We start from the raw sequence: 24,340 nt of genomic DNA, 5'->3' as shown, positions 1-24,340 counted from the left end.
GAGATAGGGTCTCACTATATAGCTCTTGGGTGGTCTGGAGCTTGGTATGTAGATCAGGCTTGCCTAGAACTCATAGAGATCTATCTGCCTCTGTCTTCTAAGTGCTGGGATTAAAGGTGTAATGTTTTTAGAAATAGCTCTATCAAAACCAAAAGCTCTGAAAGTAAAAATAAATAGTCTTCCTTACAGAAAATATATCATTTTTTACATAACAGCAGAAAGTAAAGACAGTCCAAAAGAATATTCTCCAGCTAGAATTGTGCCAAAACTGCTCTTAGTATAAATGCTAACAAAAACCAGTAGGTAAATATTTTTGCAAAGAAAATCATAAAAAAGCAGATGAAGGGGTATCATAACTAACTTTCCTCACCTAACTAGAATTCTGAGCCCAGTCTGCCACAGCCATCATTTATGGGTTAGAGATTGCTTTCTTCGGGGACAAATAAAAGTTGTGTGCATGTCTGTAGAAAATATGAAGTGTAATTTATGTGTTTTTGTAGTACAAGGGATGGTACTCAGGATGTCACACATGCCAGGCAAATTCTCAACTACCAAACTACAATCCCCAGCTTCTACACAGCATGTATTTTTTATTTTAATTTTTAAAAATTATACTTAATTATTTGTATGTATGTGTGAGGGTGTACATGCCATGGCTGTAGTTTGTGTGTATGGAGGTCAGAGGCTAACTTGATGGAGTTGGTTCTTCCTTCCACAAGTGGGGCCTGGAGACAGCATTCAGGTGGGCAGGCTTGGTGGCAAGTGCCCCTTACCCACTCAGCCCACCTGCTCGCCACAGGTGTGTACTTAGAAAAAGCTGGGCAGCTCCTGCTCTCACACACGACTGCTCCTCCACCTACTCCATTGTTCTGTGTGCTTCTAAAGCCAGAAAGTTTCAGGGGGTTACTGGGAGGGAAACCCTGCAGACACAAGGCTGATTTCCATTCCAACCCTCCCAGCAGCTCCACTTTCCCCACTGCTTTTCACAGAGAGGCTGCCAAGAATCTTTGGCAAGGAAAAACTCCACCACTTCTGGTCTACCTCACACATATCCAGATTGCCCCCTTGAGGTCACAGGTGTCATGTCTGTCAGACACCAGAGGTGGGGGGTGTATCTCCACTGACATCTTGGTCTCACTGCTCACCACGTGAAGCTGGTATCTAAAAAGCTTTCAGGCAGACACTCACACTAACAGCAGCCAGTATCTCAAGAACATGTTGAAAATGGCCCACACCCAAAGGCAGTGTCCCTATTAGGGGGTGCAGCTGTGTTGGAGGAAGTATGTCACTGGGGGCGGGCTTTGAGGTCTCTTTTGCTCAAGCTTCCCTCAGTGTGACTGTCAGTTGACTTCCTGTTGCCTGAAAGATGTAGCTCTCTCAGCTCCAGTATTAGGCCTGCCTGCATGCTGCCATGCTCTCCTTCTAGATCATAATGGACTGAACCTCTGAAACTGTCACCTCAATGAAATGCTTCTTTGTAAGAGTTGCCATGGTCACAGTGTCTCTTCACAGCAATAGAAACCCAAACTAAGCCACACGTCCTCTCCTGTAGAAGCAAGTTGACCATTTCCCAGCACCATTGCCCCCTGCCCCACCAAGGTGAAGCTATTTACCTGACAAGATATCATGGAAGCAATTGAGGACAGTGGCTCCTGGTGGGATCCACGAAGCTGGGATCTCTTCTGGCTTAGGAGAGCCTAACACAACAATGTCTGCCTCTTGAAGCTAAAAAAAGGAAATGAGAAAAAACCACACACATTAATCTATAACATAAAGACATGACTAACTTCTGATGTGATGTGACTCCAAAGTAACAGACAATGCTCCAAACTATGGGCCTAGACTAAGTCCCTGAACTCATAAGCAGAGCATGGCTAACACATCTTTACAAAGAAAATGGGACTTTAAAAGCATCTTCACAGTAGCCGCCTGGGTGTATACGCTACTCAGTATTATCATTTCTGTGTCTCACCCCTCTACAGGAAGAAAACAGAGGATAGGGAAGTTAGCTTGGTATATAAAGAGTGTACAGTGCAAGCATGAGGACCCAAGATCAAATCCCCAAAACTCACATATAACTAGACCTGGTAGTATAGCTGTATTCCAAGTCTACCTATGAGGAGTCCAGAATTCCCCAAACACTGGCAGGCCAGCTAGTCTGGACCATGCATTGGCAAAAGATCAAACAGATCCTGTCTCAAACAAGGTGAAATGAGCCCCTAGTCTCCACACACTTTCTGTGGCCTCACACTCACACAAGCATGCATGTCTGCAAGCCAGAAGAATGCACAAGATCTTATTATGGATGGTTGTGAGCTACCATGTGGATGCTGGGAATCAAACTCAGGACCTCTGGAAGAGCAGCCCACTGAGGATAGGGCTCTTAACTTCTGAGCCATCTCTCCAGCCCAGCACGCACACACTCTATGTATACATGTATACACAGACACAGACACACAGACACACAGACACAGACACACAGACACACACACACACACACACACACACACACACACACACACACACACGGGAGGGAGGGAGGGAGACACAAAAAGAAAAAGAAGGAAATAGATATCTTTGCTTAAACAACTGCCTGAGGAGCCATTCTTCCTCCTCTGGTCTACATGGCCATGACACAGTTAAAGTGCACTGAGACACGTGGAGCCACCATCCCTGGCAATCTGACCAGTCCAAGCCATACATGACCTCTGTAGACGGATCTGAAAAGCAGATAGAACTTGTGGGTGATATTACGTGTAGAGGAAAAATGTTATGGTGGGGAGACGATTGTAAACATCTGTTTCAAAGAGCCATTTCTCATTTACATACTTAAATGAGTGTCATAAATTCAACCACAGCAATCCTCAAAGGAAATGCAAATATTTAAGGCTGACTCCAGAACAGCAGATAAGAAACGTCATTTTGCTAGATTTTCCTGCACAAGGGCGGTGAAACCAGAATACGTTATTAAACACTTCTTGTAAGAATGTCTAGAAGAACAACGCTGAAGAGTTCATTTTGGGAAAAGCCAGGGGCCATAGCTTCAAACTAGTCCCCTAAGACTCCTCAGGTTCCTGCATGTGGTGTCTTTGATACTACCCATTCTCTTCATTACCCATAAATCTTGAGAACTTTATTCTGGTTCCTTAGCTACATACCTACATACATGGCTAAAGTGGCTGCTCTAATAAGCAATCAGGGGGCAGTTAATCCCACACAGAAGGGGCAAAATCCCCCTCCCTTAGCCATGATCACAGTGTAGATGCTAATTCTTTCTGGAAAGAAAGAGTGTTAGATGCTTAGATCAATAAATAACCCACTGAGGATAGGGCAAGATTTTAATGAGCTCAAATTCAAGAATTATCGTCTCCTTGGCTGCTCCAGCTTCCCTTTCACCACATGGGAAAGGCCTTGGCTAGAGCCTGGCTTGAAACTTTACCTCATAACAAAATATTGCTTTCTCTGTGGAGACTAGAGTAGCATAGCTAGAGGGAACCACCCACTCCCCAGGCAGAGGACCAAATGTTAAAACAATAGTAAGACACAGATACATGGACATTAATGTCGAGTACGTGGGTACAGTGAGGTTTAGGTAAAGTGAAAACTATTCCAGCGATCCTTATGGGGAGGAGCATCAAATATGGAGGGAAGGAAGAAGGCAGATGCAATCTGGAAGGTTACATGACAGTGTGGCTTTTCTACCTAGCAAATGCAATGCATTTAAAGACAATAGCAAGAACAGCCCCATCATCATGGCTTGAAGGGACACATACATTACCTCTCAGCAATATGTTTCAGAGGGGGAATAAATAAGGGTCTTGGGTTTGATGGAGTAAAGCTGGAACAAGTAAAACAAGACAAAACTAAACTAAACAACTCCCTCCACCAATCAAAACAAGAACACAATTGATGGGCTGACAAGATGACTCAGTGGGTAAAGGTTCCTGACACCAAGTCTGAAGATGGAGTTTACTCCCTGGTACCCATGTGGTGGTGGCAGAGAAATGACTCCCATAAGTGTTTTTTTGTGAGCTCCATAAACAAGCTGGGGCATATGTGCCACCCCACTTTTTAGCACTTTTTAGCACTTGAGAGTTATGGAACTTGCTTCCACATCTTTTGAATGTTACCAGCCCAGTTAAGAATATGAAGTTTAGAGCCTGGAGAGATAGCTCAAGTAGTTAAGAGCACTGCCTGTTCTTCCAAAGGACCCAGATTCAATTGCCAGCATCCACATGACAGTTCACAACTGTCTGTAACTCCAGTTCCAGGTGATTTGACACCCCTACATAGACATACATGCAGAAAAAACCCTAATGTACATTAAATAAATTAATCTTTAAAAAAAGAATATGGCCGGGCGGTGGTGGCACACGCCTTTAATCCCAGCACTTGGGAAGCAGAGGCAGGCGGATCTCTGTGAGTTTGAGACCAGCCTGGTCTACAAGAGCTAGTTCCTGGACAGCCTCCAAAGCCACAGAGAAACTCTGTCTTGAAAAACCAAAAATAAATAAATAAATAAATAAAATAAAAAAAGAATATGAAGTTTAAATGAAGAACTCTACTTAAAAACAAACACAAGGGCCAGGCAGTGGTAGTGCACTTGGGAGGCAGAGGCAGGCGGATCTCTGTCATTTCAGAGTTCAAGGCCAGCCTCATCTACAAGAGCTAGTTCCAGGACAGGCTCCAAAGCTACACTAGGAAACCCTGTCTCGAAAAGCAAAACAAAACAACACAACAGCAACAACAAAACAAACACAAGGGCTGGGTGATGGTGACCCACACCTTTAATCTCAGCACTCAGGAGACTGAAGCAAGTGGATCTCTGTGAGTTCAAGGCCAGCCTGGTCTACAGACTTAGTTCCAGGACAGCCAGGATTACATAGAGAAACCCTGTCTCAGAAAACCAAAAACCCAAAAAACAAAGATACACTTTTAAAATTTATACTAAATAGTGATGAAAGACCCGCTCGGAATGCTTCTGCATGCCCCCTGCCCCTCTGTCTTCCCCGCCTGTGCCGGTGCTGGGTGTTCTCTCTGGAGCAAGCGGGAGGAGCAGTTGACCGAGGACAGGGCGGCGGGGACTGAGCAGGGCAGGGCCAGGGTTCGGCCAGGGGCTGGAGAATGCAGCGCGGGTGGTGCCTGGAAGGGGAACTTGAGCTGGGAGAGCAGCGGTGCTGCTTGTCCAGGAGCTGCGAGCGGGGAGCCGCCTCCAAGGCCAAGGACACGGGGGCCGCGGAGCTGCCGGGGCCTCCCAAGCCTTCACCCCGGCAGGGCTCGCGCCCCCGGCCCGCCCCGCCTGGCACCGCGCCTCGGGGCTGGGGCCGAGCAACGAGCACCAGGTGGGCCGGCCCGAGGGCGAACACCAGGTGCGTTGGCCCGAGGGCGAGAGCACCAGTTAGGCCGGCCCGGGGCCCCGACCCCACACCCCCACCTGATGAGAAACACTCCGTCCCAAGGTCTCCGCCCCCAAGGTCAGCCATCTGGACGCGGAGGGGGGGGAATTGAATCTGTTGTACCAAACACCAGACCTTGAGAATATGCTGGTCTGGAATGGCTCTGTGCCTCATTTGAACCACCCAATAGAAATGACTCTGTACTTTACCTCATTTGAATGACTCTGTATTTCACCTCATTTGAATAACTCTGTACTGCGCCTCATTTGAATAACCCTGAGTAGCGCCTCATTTACATTGACCAATGGGAATAGCTCTGTACAATGCCTCATTAGAATTATCCAATAGAATCCCTGCTTCTAGCTTGCGCCTTTTTCCCTATATAAGGACCCCTTTCCCTTGGCTCGGCGCGCTTGGCCTCACAGAAGCTAAGTCGCCCTGGGTACCCGAGTCTCTAATAAAACCTCTTGCAGTTTGCATCCAAGTTCGTGGTCTCGCTGATTCCTGGGTACGGGTCTCCTTCTACGAAAGTACCTCTTCGGGGGTCTTTCAGTGATACTAAATGAAATTTAGTGTTCTTCAGTGAAAATCCTCATTCACCTAATTTATTTATTTATTTATTTATTTATTTATTTAGTGTGGTGGCTGGGAGTGTGAAGGTAAAAACCCTGTCCCTGGGTGCAGATATGAGAACTGGGCTCTTCAGGATGGGGAGACACAGGGCAAACTATGGAAGATATGAGGAGAAAACAGCATCTAATAGCTACTTATTTTCCCCCACACCTTAGAATGTAAGTTCTATTAGTATTTAATGTCTGGATGGACATTGGACACTCAGTCAGCACACAGGTCGTCCACCAACTGCCACACACACACCAAACAGAGAGTACTGAGGGAAGCGGAGGACCCACCACACTCATGTGACCCCTTCACACGATCTTTAACTTCTAGCAAAATGAGGTACATTAGGCTCAGTGACTACAGATCCTATAAGGCTCCATGATAGGTTCCCCAAGGTGCTGTGTGAGGAGAGAAGTGTCTATGAACACCCTGTGCAACATGGAGGTTCCTGGACCACCTCTTAGTATCATCTTAAAATAAATTCCATATATTATATATATATATATATATATATATATATATATATATTTATATATATGGAATATATATATATATTATGTCACTTTTGTTTTAAAAAATGTCAATATTTCCAAAATGCTGATGTTTTCTTAACAACAGACAGGGATTTGGATGGGCAATATTCATGTTTAAAGAATAAAATATGCTCCATTTATTAGTACCTGGAAAGAACTACAGCCTGCAGGAGTATTCAAACAATGAAACACGAAATTGCAAATCCAGGTCTCATAGTAATGTAACTGCTCTCGTGAATCCCATGTGAACACTGCACAATTAAGGTCTTATTCTGTGAAAATGTGCTATCTCTTGGGAAAGCATGTACAGTATTACACAGAGTATATGTGTGTTTATATATATGAATTTATCAGTATGAATTTTATATTTTTAAAGATTACCCTTTCTTGCTCTCCTTTCTAATCATTATACATACATTTGTTTACACATATACATGAATGCATTATAAGCTAGGATTCCCATGACAGAGAACATGGGTTTGCTTTTTTTCTGAGATTGGGCGACTTCTATTAATTTTATGCATTCTAAATCCATCCATTTCCCTGCAAATTTTGTGATTTTAGTTTTCTTTAGAGCTGCAAAATGGAATCACTTAATATATGTACCAGACTTTCATTATCCATTTACCTGTTGACAGACAACTCTTTTGACTCCATTTCCTCATTATAGTGATTAGAGCAGCAAGGAACAAGAGAAACCTGTTGCTGCTTTGAGACCTGTACCCAGAGCCTTCTTGTCAACTTGGATCCTTTAAAATAGTAATTTTGAAATTTATGAGACTACTCATTTGTTGTCCCTGAATCTCCAAGAGTACTAAGCCAGGAGTCTGAAAACATTGAAACATGAGCCCTGCGACTCTACTTAAGGCATAATTCTAAAATGTTTTTCATTGTTGTTGGATAAGCATAATCCTAAAAATGTAACAAAAACAAGTGGTGGTCAGACTGATCTGTGCTGTATGAGATCTGTCTCGGGAAGATTTCTCAGGAGGGGGGATTAGGATGGGTAGCGGGAGGGAGGAGACACATGTGACCCTGAGACATTCGAGGAGACTGGACATGGGGCTGAAACTGAGACTGTCAGGGAGCAGTGGGGAAGAGGGGAGCCAGCTGGGACCCACCCCCATAGAGAGTAAAGGAAGAACTAGAAGGCAGAGTAAGATTGCTAAGTTCATCTTTGGGAGGTACTGATGTTAATTAGTAAGAGGGGAATATGGTATGGCTGGTGCAGGACGTGGCACAGGAGTTGGGAAGAAGAGAGGGTATGACCCTGCGGGGTAAGGGAAAGGGACGAGCTTGAGATTTACACCATCCCTAGTAGTGACATAGACTGGAAGCCAAGAACACATTCCTGGCAACTAGGAATTGATTGGTAATTTTACCATAGCAACCACTCGTGGCACACACTCTTTACACTTGAGTAGCACGTGCAGGCTGCATATGGAGAGTTCATTCTGGTGCAATTTTTCCTTAGTAGAGTCCCTGTCTATTCATAAAATTTAAAAACTTAGAATGCCTAACATTTAATTTGAAATCAGCTGAGTGTAGAGCCCTACCACCCTGAGCATGCCAGGTCTTCAGCTGATACTAGCTGAGCAAATACCACAAGGCTATGCTCTGTATTGGTGAATCAGCAGCCTCATTTTCCTGTATTAATGAAACGAGGAACGTGGAAAGAGCTGTAACGACTTTAAAATGTCAGGCCGCTCAGATGGTTTCATTCAGATGGCGTCAGGCTTTGGCAAGATAAGAGGATGAGAGTCGTAACAGAGGTATTTCCCCCTCTCTGTGCCCACCCAGTGACCTCACCCTGGGAGAATTGTTTTCCTTGAAGGAATTGTGTGTGTTTCTGTTGTCTACCCTCTCTTGTGATCAGTAAAACAGATTATTGGCTTTTAAAACTTTAAGGCTTATTTCATAAATCAGAATGACTGCAAGCCAAAGGGGCAACAGGGAATTATACTTATATATCTACCAACTTTCCCTGAAGGATAATAAATGGCCTTCCTTTTCCTCAACTCTCCCAAGTTCAACTCTTACTTCATCATTCTATCACATGTCTAAGCTATCCAGTTGTGTCCAAAAATGCTAGAAAAGACAGTCTCCTTTGAAGTGAGCTTCCTATCTCCAATTAGATAGGGCTGGGAATGTAGTTCAGATGCTTTTGTGCTTGTCTGGCATGCAGGAAGCCGGGATTCCATCAAATCAGACGTGGTAGCACACATCTATAACTCCTGAACTTGGGAGGTAAAGGGAAGAGAATCAGAAGCTCAAAGTCATCCTTGGCTCTAGAGCAGTGGTTCTCAACCTTCCTAACGCTGAGACCTCTGAATAGAGTTCCTCATGTGGTGGTGACCCCTGAGCATAAATTATTTTCCATGCTACTTCATAACTTTAATTTTGCTATTGTTATGAATATGAATCATAATGTAAATAGCTGATACATAAATGGTCTTAGGTGACCCCTGTGGAAGGGCCATTCAACCCTCAAAGGGGGGTGAGAACAGATACTATAGAGCTGAAGGAACCAGCTTCCTTTTGGCAGCCATAACAGCCGAACACGTGCTTGCCATAAACCTGCCTTGGTCACGTAGAGGTCAGATGCCTGTCTCGTGACAAGGAACCCATCAAAAGTTAGTCACTAGAAAGTCAGATGCCTGTCTCGTGACAAGGAACCTTAGTCACTTAGAGGTCAGATGCCTGTCTTGTGACAAGGAACCAATCGGAAGTTAGCTGGTGGCGCTATGCTTTACGACCCTGGGTGTGCTTTACAGACAAGCGCACGACAATGACGTAGAGAACATAGCAACCACCCTGGGAGGGCCTATGAGCCATAACAACCAGTTGACCAATGAGCACAGGGCAAGCCCTCCAAGCCTGGAGGCACACCAATCGTGAGCCTGTGCGTACCCCTAGACACTCCCCTTACGCTGCCCTATAAGATCTTTTGGGAGACGCTAGGAGCCGTCTTTTCTAGCTGTCCGCCATGGCGGGTGGGTGAAAGACCTGAGCTAACATGGGGTTAACTCATTAAATTACAATAAAGCCTCGTGCAGTTTGCAGCAAGCTCTCGAATCCGCCTGGTGATTGGGGTGACCGCGAACCTGGCCTGAGACCCCGGATACTTGAGTTTTCGGGGGTCTAACAGAGCAAGTTTGGGGATAGCCTGGGCAAAATGAGACCCTGTCTAATCACACACATACACACACACACACACACACACACCACACCACCACCACCACCACCACCAACAACAAAAATACCCTAGAAGTCAGGGAAGGTGATTTTTTTAAAAAAGAAGAAAATACAGACTCAGATTCAGTAATATATATGCTCTCAAAGATCACAAAGATAATTATTTTCTTCAAATTCTTGAGAAGAAAATAAAGGTAGGACAGAGAGGGGGAAGGAGGAGAGCACGAGGGATGAGAGAGAAAGGAAGAGAGAGGGAGAGTGTGTGAGTTGTGGTGAAGGTTGTAGAGGGGAGAGGGTGGGCCTCAGGATGCTCCTTCATGCTGATCACGTGTCTGCCCGCACACAGCAGGCTCACATTCAGGCACAAGGATGGAGCAGTGGGAAATAAGGCTTTGCATCTCCTGGCATTTATGCTTTCCAGTTCCCAACCTCCCTCTACAGATCGGATTTCTGCATCTGCTCTCTTGAAGAATCTCTCTGGGCCTTAGCTGTTCCCCTGAGAGTTGAGGAATCCAGACACATGGCAGGTGGACTCACAACACCTGGACTTGGCCTAGGCTCTGCTTACCAGGCATGGTGAAGATCCAGGCCTGTGGGGAGCCCAATACCTGGTCTCTATTGACTTGCAAGCATGTCCAAAAGACTAGGAAATGACTCTCTATACAAACAGATGGCATTTGCATCTCAGATTATGTACAAGAGCTGCCATTAAATTTGTCATCTTATACCCTCAGAAACCATTCACATTAGAGAAGGGAAAGACAGAGCATGTGCAAGTGGACTGAAGGTGACATCCCCAGCACACAGCCCCAGAATCCAGCAGGACTGATGAGGGCACTCTGCTGTGCAATCTCTACCTCACTTCCCCGCCTGGACTCTCATGACTCAGGGTACAGCTGCGGTTGACCACAGGTGCTGCGGGGGAAGTCACATGGGTTGCTTGAAGGTGGAACTAATACCCCAGTCTGGAGAAACTCTTAAGTGCCCAGCCAGGTTTTCCACAGAGAATGAGGCACTGTAGAAACATATTTCCACTTCTGGTTCTTGAAACTGTCCCCCAAAGCCCAGGAATTGTTACACCACCATTTCTAATACTGAGAGAATGTATTCCATGTTTGAACATTTGCAGCACAACCCATCAAGACTGAAATCAGAACAATTTGCCCATGGGATATGGGGAGGGCATGTAAAACGAGGGCAATGGTAAAGAGGAAAGTGGAGACAGACACTGCTTTCATCACATTTGTCCCATGGACTTATCAGACCACTACGCCATTCCTCCAACATTTCAGTATCTCAGCTTGCTCTCTGAACCGTCCGAGGCTAATCAATCCGCTAATCGACGTGGTTCCACTTATTCATTTCAATATGCTCTCATTTGAATCCCTTTCTCAACGAAGTCTGTTATTTTGGTTTTTAAAAAAGTTCCAATCAGCTCCGGCTTTGGTGTTGACAAGTCACGTGATCAGGCCAGAGAAAGAGTGAAGAGAATGGAAGCCAACATCTGGATGTACTTTGTCAAAGAAGGTTGAGCGTCCAGAACCCCAGGGGTCCATGAATACACACTCTGGAGAAGCTAGAGGCTGGCTTAGCATGAAACTAAATGGTGCCCATTCCCACACAGGACAGGCATCATGCCAGCACCGCTGACCAGGTGTCATTCCCACCTATTATCTGATGAACACCACTATTTCCTAGAAGCGAGCTAGGAAGGTTGGTCAATTCCAAGACCTAGGAGAAGGAGTCATATTTAGTCTACCTCAGCTTGCCTATCTTACAAGGTTGACTCTGGAATCATAAAGAGTCAGAATGGTAAAATGGTAAACTCAACCCAAGTCCACTGGCTTGGGTCCTGGTCGCTGTGATGAGCCACAGTTGAGTTGGGCGGTACTTTGGGTTCAGAGATGAGACTTACATGAGAATCTAGAATAAGTGATGCACGAAGTGAGAGGGAAACGTGGTAGGGTAGCTTCCCTCTTCTCAAAAAATGTATTTGCTTACTTATGACTGTGTATATGTACCTGCATCAGTTTATACACACTACATGCATGCACAGATCTGTGGAGGACAGAAAAGAGAACAATGGGTATGGGGAACTGAACCTGGGTCCCCTGCAAGAGCACTACACACTCTTAACTGCTGAGCCACCTTCCAGCCCCAAGTATCTGTTCTTAACTGTTATAATCTCCAGATAGTCTCTTCCAAGCCTCAGTTTCCTTACCACGAGCACAAGGACAGTCCTGTCCAATAGGACTTGAAATCACCAAGACAACACAAAGGACAGAGCATGACTCATTGTGACCCACCACTGAGCTAGGGCGACTGACAGGCTGCCTATATTAGTCTACATTTGTCCTAAAGTGTGAAAAGACCTGTCAATCATATAACTTGCTGACCCAGTCCACTCAGAAGGCTGGGAGGCCCCAGTTCTATCTACCCCTAGCCTTTCACACACATGACAGAATACATTTAGAAATTTCCGTTTACTCTTAAGCCCTTCTATTAGGCATACTGTGCACCAAATGTAAACTTTGTGATAATGGAGTTTTGCTCCAAAATCCCAGACACTTTTGAGCCTTCAAATGTGCACAATCTGTGTTTTCCTTCTTTTCTGTAATTACTGGTTTTCTAAGCGTCTCTGTGAAATGAGAAGAAATGAGACTCTCAGAGAAAAATGAATTCAAAAGCTTCCCTGATATCTCTGCACGTCTTCCCTGTGCAGCTGGAGTCAGATTTATCCCAGCTGGCAGCTATTCCAGTTGTATCTCCCAGCTGTGCTCCAACAATGACCTCAGGGGCACTCTCAAGGGAGCAGATGCCCAAGGACAGGGTACCACTTGACTCATAAGCACCCAAGACAAAGCATTGTCCCACATCAGATGGGATTGGATACCAAGGTAAAATCCTCAGTGAGAAAGAGATGACCGCTTGACCATGGCAAATTCCCAACCACGGGATTATGGGTTGCTTGTCTGTCAGCTCCATCACTCTGATGCCAAGGGGCCTGGGAAGATACATTTGTGTGGAGGAAAGTGAGAAAAGGTGGAGTGGAAGTAGAGGGGTTCTTGGTGAAGACCTGGGTCCACACTCGTCAGCACGTGAAAAATACGGACAACATTCAGACAGCCTCCCTTCCATTGTGGGATACCTATGGAAATGCACACTGCACCTTGAAGCCTGAGACTGATACATGCATCGAGTCAGAAAATTTCTTAACTTTCAGTGACATTCTCCTGTGGGCATAAGATATAAAGCTATGGAAAGACGTCCATTCTGGTCTCTGTAAGGGTCCATGAAGTCAAATCTCAGCTCTTCATGCTCACAGTTCCTGCAGACTATAGGTGTCATCAGTGTCAGCTCATTTGCAGTTACTATAACCAAATGCCCAAGATTGGAAACAGGTTGAGTTGGTTTCTAATTTTTTTTCAGGTTCAAGAGTTTAATACTAGCTTCTGCTTAGCTCTGTGGAAGGTCTCTGTGGTGGTCTGAATGAAAATGATTTGCATAGACTCATCTGTGTGAGTACCTGAATCTGGTAAGGTGGGTTATAATCCCCCACCAAGGAGGCGGAGACAGGCAGATCCCTGGGGCAGCCAGTAAAGAGTATTTGGTGAACTCCAGGCCAGTGACAGACCCCATCTCATATGGCAGACAGCTCCTGAGGATGACAGCTGAAGTTGCTCTCTGATCTCCACACACACAGACACCCATAGACACACATCAACACACATGCAAAAGAGCGAAAGTGACAAAGTCATGATGGTGTCACTTCCCAGTCTTTTGCTAAAACCACGTGTCTCAGATTCACAATGATACCGATGTAACGTGAAGGAATTAGGAGGAAAATGCATTTTAATTATTAATGAGAACTTCTTAGACCTGTGAACTAGAGCACATCATCTCCATTCTCTAGGGAAAACCATGGCTAGGGAACCCTCCTCTCAGAGTCGGGATGAGCTACATCCACAGAGGAGTCCAGGTGATTTATTTTCATAAGAAAAAGTACTTTTAAAAAAGTCTTTGTTTTTCAAAAATACAGCTACAACCAGCCAAAGTCTCTGGACAGCTGTGAAAACATTCAACCATAGTGAAGGCATCCTCGCTTCCCACCACAGCTGGTCAGCACAGGGCAAGGCATTTTGGCTTATTTTCCTCTTCTACTGCTTCCAAACCAAAAATTCTAGGTTTTAAAGTGCAAAATAGGGGGTGTGACCCAGTGGCTGCCAAGCTAAGCAAGCACAGGGTTTGACTCTGTGAGAGAGAGAGAGAGAGAGAGAGAGAGAGAGAGAGAGAGAGAGAGAGAGGGGTGGGGCCGGGCAACATAATTGTCCTTGAATTTTCTTGAGTAGGCTGCCCCCAAGTGGTGACTACTAAACACACACACGGGTTTCATTCACTTCCAAGACCACATTCCTGAACTGTCTTAAAATCAGCAAGGACTCACCTGCCAAGCCACCATTCCAGCTGTCGGTGGAGACCCCTGCCCTCCATGTAGGACTCTCTAACCTGTCCCTCATTCCCCACCCTTTACCACAAGTAATATGCACTTTTAGACGTCATTCAGCATATACCAGTCCTCACTATTCCAGGGTGGGAGTATATTCTAAGACCCCTGGTGGGTGCCAGAAGCCAGAGATTGTACTAGTTCTATTTACACCATTCACGTGCACACTCACGGCTTTCAGTTTTTCACCAAAGGCAGCTGTTTAGAGTTTCCCTGCCACATCCAAATTACCAGCTCCACTACTTTCATGCCTTGGAGTCCTTATTAAACAAAGCAAAGGTCATCTGTATACAAGAGCTGCCACAGTAGATCTGATACTGGGTGATCAACACAACACGTGGGTAGATCACAGAGGGGCCAGACAGAGATAGTTCACCTCAGGCAGGGCGAAGAAGGAAAGCGCAGAAGGTTCAGAAGTTCACTGAACTACTCAGGATTGCACGGTCTCAGGAGTGGCTTATTGTGGGATTTTCTGCTGAATACCGTCAGGCCTCACCAATGCCACAGACACAGTGAACTAAAACTGCCAATCAAGATTCTGCCGTAATTGTCACAGTTGATGTGTTTGTTTGTTGCTGTTTTCTAAAATGGAAAGCTTTACAAAGTATCTTAGCAATGGAAAGATATACCACTACTACTAATAATAACACATACATACATACACACATACATACATACATATTGGAAACTCATTTCCAGATTAAGAAAACAGGCCAATGGCGCCACTGCTGATTTTGAATCAATTTCTCAAGATAAACAAACACTTGAAACTGTAAGGATAGCTCAGCAGTTAAGAGTGCTGGTTGCTTTTGCTTTTCCAAAGGACTTGGGTCTTATTCCCAGCAATCAAGTAGAAACTCACAACTATCTATAACTTTGGTCCTAGGGGATCCAATGCCCTATTCTGGCCTCTATAGGTACCACATACATGTTGCACACAGACACACATGCAGGCGAAACACTGGTAAAAAGAAAAAAGAAAAACAACATATTTCCTCTCTTTAAATAGAGGCTTTGGCATGCTGGGCTGTGGTGGTGCACGCCTTTAATCCCAGCACTTGGGAGGCAGAAGCAGGTGGATCTCTGTGAGTTCGAGACCAACCTGGTCTACAAGAACTAGTTCCAGGACAGGCTCTAAAGCCACAGAGAAACTCTGCCTTGAACCCCCGCCCCCCAAAAGAGGCCCTAGTAATGTTAGAAAATAGTTCTAAATTATAAATGACTTTTAAAGTCTCAATTAAAATTTACAAATAAACGATTCCCCTAAACTCAAATTTTATACTATGTAGCTAAGTTGGTCTTGAACCAGTCTTCCTGACTCAGCCTCCAGAGTGCTGGGGTTACAGGCATGTCACCATGCCTGGTCAAGTTCCTTCTTCATCCCTTTCCAAATGTAGGTAGTCATCTCCTACCCAAACTGTTTAGATATAGGACTTTGTCCTGGTACTGAGCATGGCTGACAACCACCATTAAGAGCTCATGGCTTGCTATTTTTTTTTTCCAGTTTTATACTCCAGAATGGTTATTCATGAGTGAGTAGCACGAACAGCAGTGCTTTATATCTTTAATCTGAGACAGTCTCTAGCCCAGGCTGACCTTGAACTTCTGACCTTCCTGCCTCCTCCGGAGCACTAGGATTGCACACAGGCACCACCAGGCATGCTGTGCTGGGGACTGAAGCCAGGGCTCTACTCATGCTAAGGCTAGCACTCTACTGAAAGACCCGCTCGAAATGCCCCTGAGCCCCCTGCCCCGAAGCTGCCGGGGCCTCCCAAGCCTTCACCCCGGCAGGGCTCGCGCCCCCGGCCCGCCCCGCCTGGCACCGAGCCTCGGGGCTGGGGCCGAGCAACGAGCACCAGATGGGCAGGCCCGAGAACGAGCACCAGGTAGGCTGGGGCCGAGCAACGAGCACCAGGTGGGCCGGCACGAGGGCGAGCACCAGGTGGGCCGGCACGAGAACGAACACCAAGGGAGCCGGCCTGGAGCCCTGCCCCTGAGCCCCGCCCGATGAGAAACACTCCGTCCCAAGGTCTCCGCCCCCAAGGTCAGCCATCTGGACGCGGAGGGAGGGGGAATTGAGTCTGTTGTACCAGACACCAGACCTTGAGAATATGCTGATCTGGAATGGCTCTGTGTCTCATTTGAACCATCCAATAGAAATGATTCTGTATTTCGCCTCATTTGAAAGACTCTGTGTTTCACCTCATTTGAATAACTCTGTACTTTGCCTCATTTGAATAACCCTGTATAGCGCCTCATATACATTGACCAATGGGAATAGCTCTGTACAATGCCTCATTAGAATTATCCAATAGAATCCCTGCTCCTAGCTTGCGCCTTTTTCCCTATATAAGGACCCCTTTCCCTTGGCTCGGGGCGCTTAGCCACACAAAGGCTAAGTCGCCCCGGGTACCCGCGTCTCCAATAAAGCCTCTTGTTTTTTGCATCCAGTTCGTGGCCTCGCTGATTCCTGGGTGTGTGGGTCTCCCTCTACGAAAGTGCCTCTTCGGGGGTCTTTCATTTGGGGGCTCGTCCGGGATAGAGACCCCCACTCAGGGACCACCGACCCACGTTTGGGAGGTAAGTGTTGTGCGGATCTGCTGTTTTGTCTTGTCTGGTCTGAGTCTGTCTTGTGAATTGCGCTTGCGTTTGTAGTATACAGCTGTGTACATTTGTATTTGGCGGCTCCGAGAGGAACTGACGAGTTCGGACTCCCGACCGCGGCTCCAGGAGACGTCCTGGTAGCGTTTGTAGCCCTCGGCGTGAGGGATTTGTAGGGATTTGTACTTTGGAGCCCTCGGTGTGAGGGATTTGTACTTTGAACCTAGATCTATGACTGGACATCTTCCCAGTCTCTTTGGAGAAGGCCCTCGGCTTGAGGGATTTGCAATCTTTACTGGGGACGAAGAAGGAGGGCCCCCTTCTTCGACCGACCCCCTCTCAATTCTTCCTTTCGACTCTCTGTCGAAACTACGCTGCGAAAACCTGTTCTGTGTTGTTTGGTCTTTGTTTTGTAATTGATGTGCATAAACGCAAACACCTGAGGTACTCCTCCCGGGAGAATTGACTGAGGAGCCCCCGCCAGGACATCTAAACGGCCTTAAAGTTATTAAGAACTGTAAAAAGGACTTTGATGAAATTTTGATGTTAACTGAGAAATGAGAAAAAAAATTGTAGGAGACGTAAATAATAAAAAGGGAAAGAAAAAAAAGAGAACTTGTCTAAAAATGTCTAAGAGAGTCAGAGAAATGAACTAGGAGGTTATAGAGGATTAAAGCAAGTCATAGCAGAAAAGATTGTTATAAAAGGTTATAGAGAGTTAAAGCAAGCGGTAAAAGTTACAGAGGGTTAAAGCAAGTTGTTGGAGGTCACAGAAAGTTACAGAGGGTTAAAGCAAGTTGTAGAAGGTCAGAGGAAAGTTGTAAAAGGTCAGAGGAAAGTTATAGAAGGTCAGAGGAAAGTTGTCAAAGGTCAGAGAAAAGGTTGTTACAAGTCACAGAAAAACCCTGCCTAAGAAAGAAGTTAAGCTACTGTTTAAGGAATCCTGGCACTTAGATGTGCCTGCCCTGGCCTTGCATCACCTGTACCTCTCTAGAGCAGGTGCTAATTATTTACAGAAATAAGACCTTACCTAGCCACCTGTAGATACTTAATGTATGCTTAAGGCAAGTAATTAAAACAGACAAACAGACCTCTAATGCTTCAGAGATCTTCAGAATATGGCATTTAAATTGTTATAATGTCAGACAGACTGCCAGATCCTGACAATGACCCAAAATCTCCAAAGAAGATTACAGGCACCTCAGTTCCTGCACCTGGACCAGTGAACGAGATGCTCAGATATAAAACCTGCCGCCTGCCAGAACCTGGCCGAGACCGTGGACAAAGCTGCTGGACGCTGGAAAATTGATTGTACCCCTTTGCCTAGACAAAACAAGGTCAGTCTTTTCCATGTCCCTCTTCCACAGAGAGAAAATAAAACCTCTCACAGTATAGGCCTGGTGAAGATTGTTGTTCTTTGAGACAGCTGCCTCCAACGGTAATGGAGAAACTTGGGTTTGGCTAAATGTATATGGACCTGCTTCTAACTGGCTTCTGTCACTTTTTAGTAGATTCGGATAAAATATACCCTTCTCAGATCTCTGAAATATTACTGGTTGTCAGCTTGACAGCATCAGACAGTCAGATCCACTATAGACTAGTCAGTATGTTAGCTGATAAAATAATGACTATCTACTGTTCAGGCACAAGCTCAAGGTTTTTAAGTTTATTTTGGTTGTCATCTAAGTACAAACTTAAAGGGCTTTTCATCAGGCCAAAGGCACCCCTGTCCAATCCATACCTAGCTCTCTGGACAGAAGAAAAATGTACATGCTTATAGCCCAAATCTGTAGTTTTTGCTAGGACTCAAAGTTATAAATGTGTTCTTGCTGTTTGAACAGATATCCAGATATCTGCTTTTTCTGCACTGTGGGCTTCTATAAATAAGTTTTAACCTCTGTTCCTAGTTTAAATATGTCTTAAACAGGTTTCTGCTTCTGACAGACATCTGAATATCAGTTGCGGACTACTAGCTGTTCCAAGTAGACGGCGAGCCCTGGACTTGCTATGGATGTGAACCAGTCTGCTGATGTGGACACCCCCTATCTCTACAACAGTGTCTGCTAACCAGAAGCCCCTGATGGATTCCCCATTGCCTAAAATTCCTTTTTGCTTTTGACTAGCATTTCAACCTTCTGGGGTCCCTAACTTCGTCCCAAAGTCAGCAGGAAGCAGTTTGGAAAGAAATTTCGCCGTCTATTTTCCCTGGTTGGAATGCTAAGTCAAAAGGAACTCCCTTGCATGGGGATGCGAAACGACAGGGGATGCTCACTAGAAGCCTTCATCCTCATGGGACAAGATTCAGGTAACCAGAGGATGGCAAAAGGGCTCCACCGGTATCACCTCTATGCCTCTCCTTATTTCCTTTACAGCGTATTAGGGAAATCAACCCGATATAAGAGGGAGCCAATATCCTTTACCGTGGCCCTATTATTAGGAGGGATAACAGTGGGGGGCATAGCAGCCGGCATAGGGAATTAATCATTTCAAACTTCTACAGCAAGCCATGCACACAGATATCCAGGTCCTAAAAGAGTCAGTCAATGCACTCGAGAAATCCTTAACATCACTCTCTGAGGTAGTCCTATACAGACCATACAGGAATAGTTAGAGGCAGCATGGCCAAGCTTAGAGAAAGACCTAACCAGAGACCTCTGAATGGAAGATTCCATTCAGTTACAAGAGAAATGGGGGAATGAAAGACCCGCTCGAAATGCCCCTGAGCCCCCTGCCCCGAAGCTGCCGGGGCCTCCCAAGCCTTCACCCCGGCAGGGCTCGCGCCCCCGGCCCGCCCCGCCTGGCACCGAGCCTCGGGGCTGGGGCCGAGCAACGAGCACCAGATGGGCAGGCCCGAGAACGAGCACCAGGTGGGCCGGCACGAGGGCGAGCACCAGGTGGGCCGGCACGAGAACGAACACCAAGGGAGCCGGCCTGGAGCCCTGCCCCTGAGCCCCGCCCGATGAGAAACACTCCGTCCCAAGGTCTCCGCCCCCAAGGTCAGCCATCTGGACGCGGAGGGAGGGGGAATTGAGTCTGTTGTACCAGACACCAGACCTTGAGAATATGCTGATCTGGAATGGCTCTGTGTCTCATTTGAACCATCCAATAGAAATGATTCTGTATTTCGCCTCATTTGAAAGACTCTGTGTTTCACCTCATTTGAATAACTCTGTACTTTGCCTCATTTGAATAACCCTGTATAGCGCCTCATATACATTGACCAATGGGAATAGCTCTGTACAATGCCTCATTAGAATTATCCAATAGAATCCCTGCTCCTAGCTTGCGCCTTTTTCCCTATATAAGGACCCCTTTCCCTTGGCTCGGGGCGCTTAGCCACACAAAGGCTAAGTCGCCCCGGGTACCCGCGTCTCCAATAAAGCCTCTTGTTTTTTGCATCCAGTTCGTGGCCTCGCTGATTCCTGGGTGTGTGGGTCTCCCTCTACGAAAGTGCCTCTTCGGGGGTCTTTCACTACCAATTGTGCTACTTATCTACCCTTTCCTCTTTTATAATGGATATTATTTCATTTACATTCACCTAACCTGGACATAGATAAACTCAAGCAAAAACACTTAGCAATTTTCTTTAGCACATATAAACATTAGCTATTAAACATATAACACACGAAACTCAGTAAGTCAAGGAGAAGAGGGGAAGAAGGTAGAGAATGAAAGATTGATCGTTCCAACCCACTGAGCCCTGATTACCAGCCAGGTAGCCTGCCAAGTGCTTTCCATCGACCAACTGTCTCCTTTGGCCATCACACAGTCCAGCAAGGATGTGATATGATAGCCTTCACTGCTCAGTGAAATCTAACGGCCTCAGAATGATTGCACTGGGGTGAATGCCCAAGCCTGACTCTGAGAGAAATCAGAGAGAGCAGAACAAGAGACAAAGATGGAGAGGTGGGAAGTCCTCAGCAGGGGAGGACAGTCCCTCACTCACTCCTCCCTCCCAAGCTGAAGGATGAAAGCTTTCCCTCCCTCCCTCCATTCTCAAAGTCACACCAAGGACCACAGGAATTCCCATGCTAGCTGTCACCCAATTCCTTTCTCTGGAACTCCAACTTGTGTGTGTTCGCACATGTACACTTGCGGGCATGCGCAAGCATGTAGTACATCCACATTTAATTCCAGCCAGAGGGGGACACTGGATATCTGTCCTGCTCTATCACTCTCTGCCGTATTCCCTCAAGACAGCATCTCTATGAAATTATACCTAGGCTGGCAGCTGAAAAGATCCTCTTGTTTCTGGCACTGTATCACTGGGGTTATGGGTGCATGAGAACATGTCCAGCTCTTTAAGTGGGTGCTGAAGTTTCAAACTCAGGTCCTCATGCATGCTCAGCAAGTGGTCCTATCCACTAAGCCATCTCTCCAACCCCAAATCTGAGCTTTTGATGAAAAATGAAACAAGAATAATTTTATTATTAAAAGTAAAAGGAAAGAAGTCTCCTTGGACTTCCTCCTTTCCTATCTTGCCGCAGTACACCTCTTCAGAGCTCCCGTTTTGTATCATATGCATGCTGCTCTCTCTCTCTCTCTCTCTCTCTCTCTCTCTCTCTCTCTCTCTCTCTCTCTCTCTCTCTCTGTGTGTGTGTGTGTGTGTGTGTGTCTTCCCCTTTTGTTGTGTGCTGGGATTGTAGCTAGGGCCATGTGCACACCAGGCAACTGCTTTATTATTAAGCCATCTCCCCAAACCCCTGACCATGTCTGTATGTCCAGGAATTTGTCTATGATATATTCAGACACTGGAGAATGTCGGGGCCAAAAAGTACCTTAAACTCTATTAAAGGACTTTACGAAGAGCTTATTTCACTTAGAAGTCTTTACAGTAAGTAATATGTCAGCTACCATATGCCTACAAATTTGTCAATATTTATACTTGTCAATATTTACTTATTGCTGGCATGGCTGGTGAGCACAAATCATTTGGAGCCAGGCAACTTTTTGTACATCAATGAATCACCACATGTCAATCAATGGCCATCTGCCATTTTTCGATCAATTATTTTTGCCTTATTGATTTAAGACAGCAGTCACCACCTAAATGTTTGCTGTAAACATCACTAATCTGTGACAACCTTTTTCCCTTTTTAAATGTAGTCTTGATGTAGGAAGATTCAGCCCACTGTAAGCAGCACCATTCTCTAAGCAGAAGGGCAGAGGGGAGTCCAGAACAGGGCAAAGAGAAAGCCAGCAGAAGGCAGCATTTATCCTCTTTGCTTTTGACTGTGCATCTGGTGCTTTTTGTTCCAGCCTTGACTTCCCCACAGGGATGGGCTGCAATCTGAACTGCAAGTCAAACAAACCCCCTCTTCCCTAAACTGCTCTTTGTCAGAGTATCTGTTACAACAACAGAAGTGAGACTAGGGCCGTGATTGGGTGTTGTTTTTTCTGATTATAGCTGGCGCTAATTGTGTGTCTGTTTTCTAATCTTTCCCAGGAACCAGCTTTGGGTTCTATTAACGATCCCTCATAGGCATTTGGTTTCACGCTAGTAATTGCCCTTTGTTATTTGGTTTAGTTTTCTTTTTAAGATATGGTCTCATCTGTAGTCCAGGCTGGCCTTGAACTACTGTCTCAGGTTTCCAAATGCTGGGATAGGCTCTGCTTTTCATTATCTTCATCCTTCAAGACCTCCCACCATTCTTCCTCTAACTTCCTGTTCAGTGTTCACTTTACACATTGCCAGTGTTTCTTCTTGTCTAATATAGGCATTCAAAGTTATAGAGTCGCACATGACACCTACCTTGCCTTGGAGCTGAGGTGTTGCCCATGGGGAACTCATTGTCATGGAACCTTTTCTCTGGAAAAGGAATTGCAGGGCAGGTTCCAAGGGCCCACGAGCCCCTACCACCAAGACCTTCTTTCCATCCAAGGTGACACCTACCAACCAATGAGAACTCAATATTAAAATCACACCTCAGAAACTTCCTCCCAGATAGCTTTAACTAAAGAAGAACATCTTTTTAAAATGTGTCTTTTCTCAGGGAAATGCCTCAGAAGAGGGAGCAGAAAGGCTATAAGAAACAGGTCAAGGAGGAGTGCCACAAAACAGTATCTTCCAGTCGTGACAGCTTTGCTCATGAGCTCTCAAGAGCTGTGGTTGCCTGCACAAGACTAATCTAGTCAATATTACAGCATGGGTGGGTGCTCACAAGGTCCCACTTCCGGCTGCAAAGATACAGACAATGGACAACCCATAAACATTTAGGCAACACTAAATGCACTCAGTAGGTTTCTTTCCTTAAAGAACATGAAATTGCAAGGGTCATTGAGATGGTGGGTCTGAGAGGAATTGGAGAGGAATGAGAGGTGGGGTTGATAAAAAACAAAACATTAAATGAAATAATAATGAAAGCAGACAAAAGCAAACACACAGAACTTGTCTGTCTAAGCAACACTGTGCACTGACCAAGTGCTGGGAGAGAGGTTGTAACTAACAGAGTCTCCTCTCACACCCAATGGTTCTAAGTCTCTTGGCTTATTTTCTCTCTACGGTTTCTTACAAACATAGGACCAGTTGTAATTTCTCTTTAAGAACGTTTCGCAGAGACCTACATAAGATGCACCATCCTATCTCCCAGAACTTATATTCGTGGTTGCCGACTAAAAGGTCTATCTTGAAAATTCATGTACTGATAGACCTTTACCATGTATTTTTGGGATTTTTGTCTGTTGCATGTTTGTGGGTGGGGGAGGCACATCTGTATCCTTTCTCTTCAAACTGGGGCCCAGAAAAGGTGAACTTCTATGTTCTCAGTCAGGAAGCCATTAAATACATGATCTGTCCCACAGCAATTATTAGATTCAGTAACCAGAAAAGATCAAACATTTGTCTCTATTTTCCTGGCCCAGGCATAGGTGGTCAAAAGAAGGAGAGAAATGGAGTAGTGTTGGCTACTGAAAGGGGCCCACTTGTTAATAAATCTCACCTGGGATCTCTATGCAAAATCACCTGTTTGATCGTGTCAGGTCTAATTGTGGGACTTACCTATATCTATGGGGAGACAAATTTGCTGATTTAGGAAACATTTTTGCTGTGGTTATTTTGATTGCTTCTTGAGGGAAACTAATGTTTAAAATGTTAACGTTCATTTGTAGCCATCCCTCCTATGATTACTCTTACTGGAAAATGCTTTTAATTAGTCTATTTACATCTCAGAATAAGAACTGAGAGAAATGAAGTCAACATTAACTAGCGCTTCCAGACTTCAGCAAGTCACTATTTTTAAAAAATTATCTAATGAACAGAAAATAGAAAATAGCATTTCTCAAGCTGGGAGTTGGTGGCACACACCTTTAGTCCCAGTACTCGGGAGGCAGAGGCAGGCGATCTCTGTGAGTTTGAGAACAGCCTGGTCTACAAGAGCTAGTTCCAGGACAGCCTCCAAAGCCACAGAGAAACCCTGTCTCAAACACACACACACACACACACAAAACAAAAACAACAACAAAAAAAGAAATTAGCATTTCTCTTCTATGCT

At 45.5% G+C, this 24,340-nt stretch overlaps 1 protein-coding gene across 1 annotated transcript in view; it reads right to left on the bottom strand.

Annotated features, from left to right (window-relative positions):
* Nucleotides 1-24,340, bottom strand: part of Mthfd1l (methylenetetrahydrofolate dehydrogenase (NADP+ dependent) 1 like) — a 177,030-nt gene that overhangs the window by 137,694 nt on the left and 14,996 nt on the right. The window contains exons 7-8 of the mRNA XM_027400996.2: nucleotides 22,603-22,739; nucleotides 1,614-1,725 (exon numbers count right to left, since the gene is read on the bottom strand). Of these exons, the coding sequence (XP_027256797.1) occupies nucleotides 1,614-1,725; nucleotides 22,603-22,739 (249 nt within the window). The remainder of the gene's footprint in view (nucleotides 1-1,613; nucleotides 1,726-22,602; nucleotides 22,740-24,340) is intronic.

The sequence above is a fragment of the Cricetulus griseus genome, chromosome 2 (assembly GCF_003668045.3).
Source record: "Cricetulus griseus strain 17A/GY chromosome 2, alternate assembly CriGri-PICRH-1.0, whole genome shotgun sequence".
Taxonomy (NCBI): Eukaryota; Metazoa; Chordata; class Mammalia; order Rodentia; family Cricetidae; genus Cricetulus; species Cricetulus griseus.
This window is presented reverse-complemented; position numbering and strand designations above follow the sequence as displayed.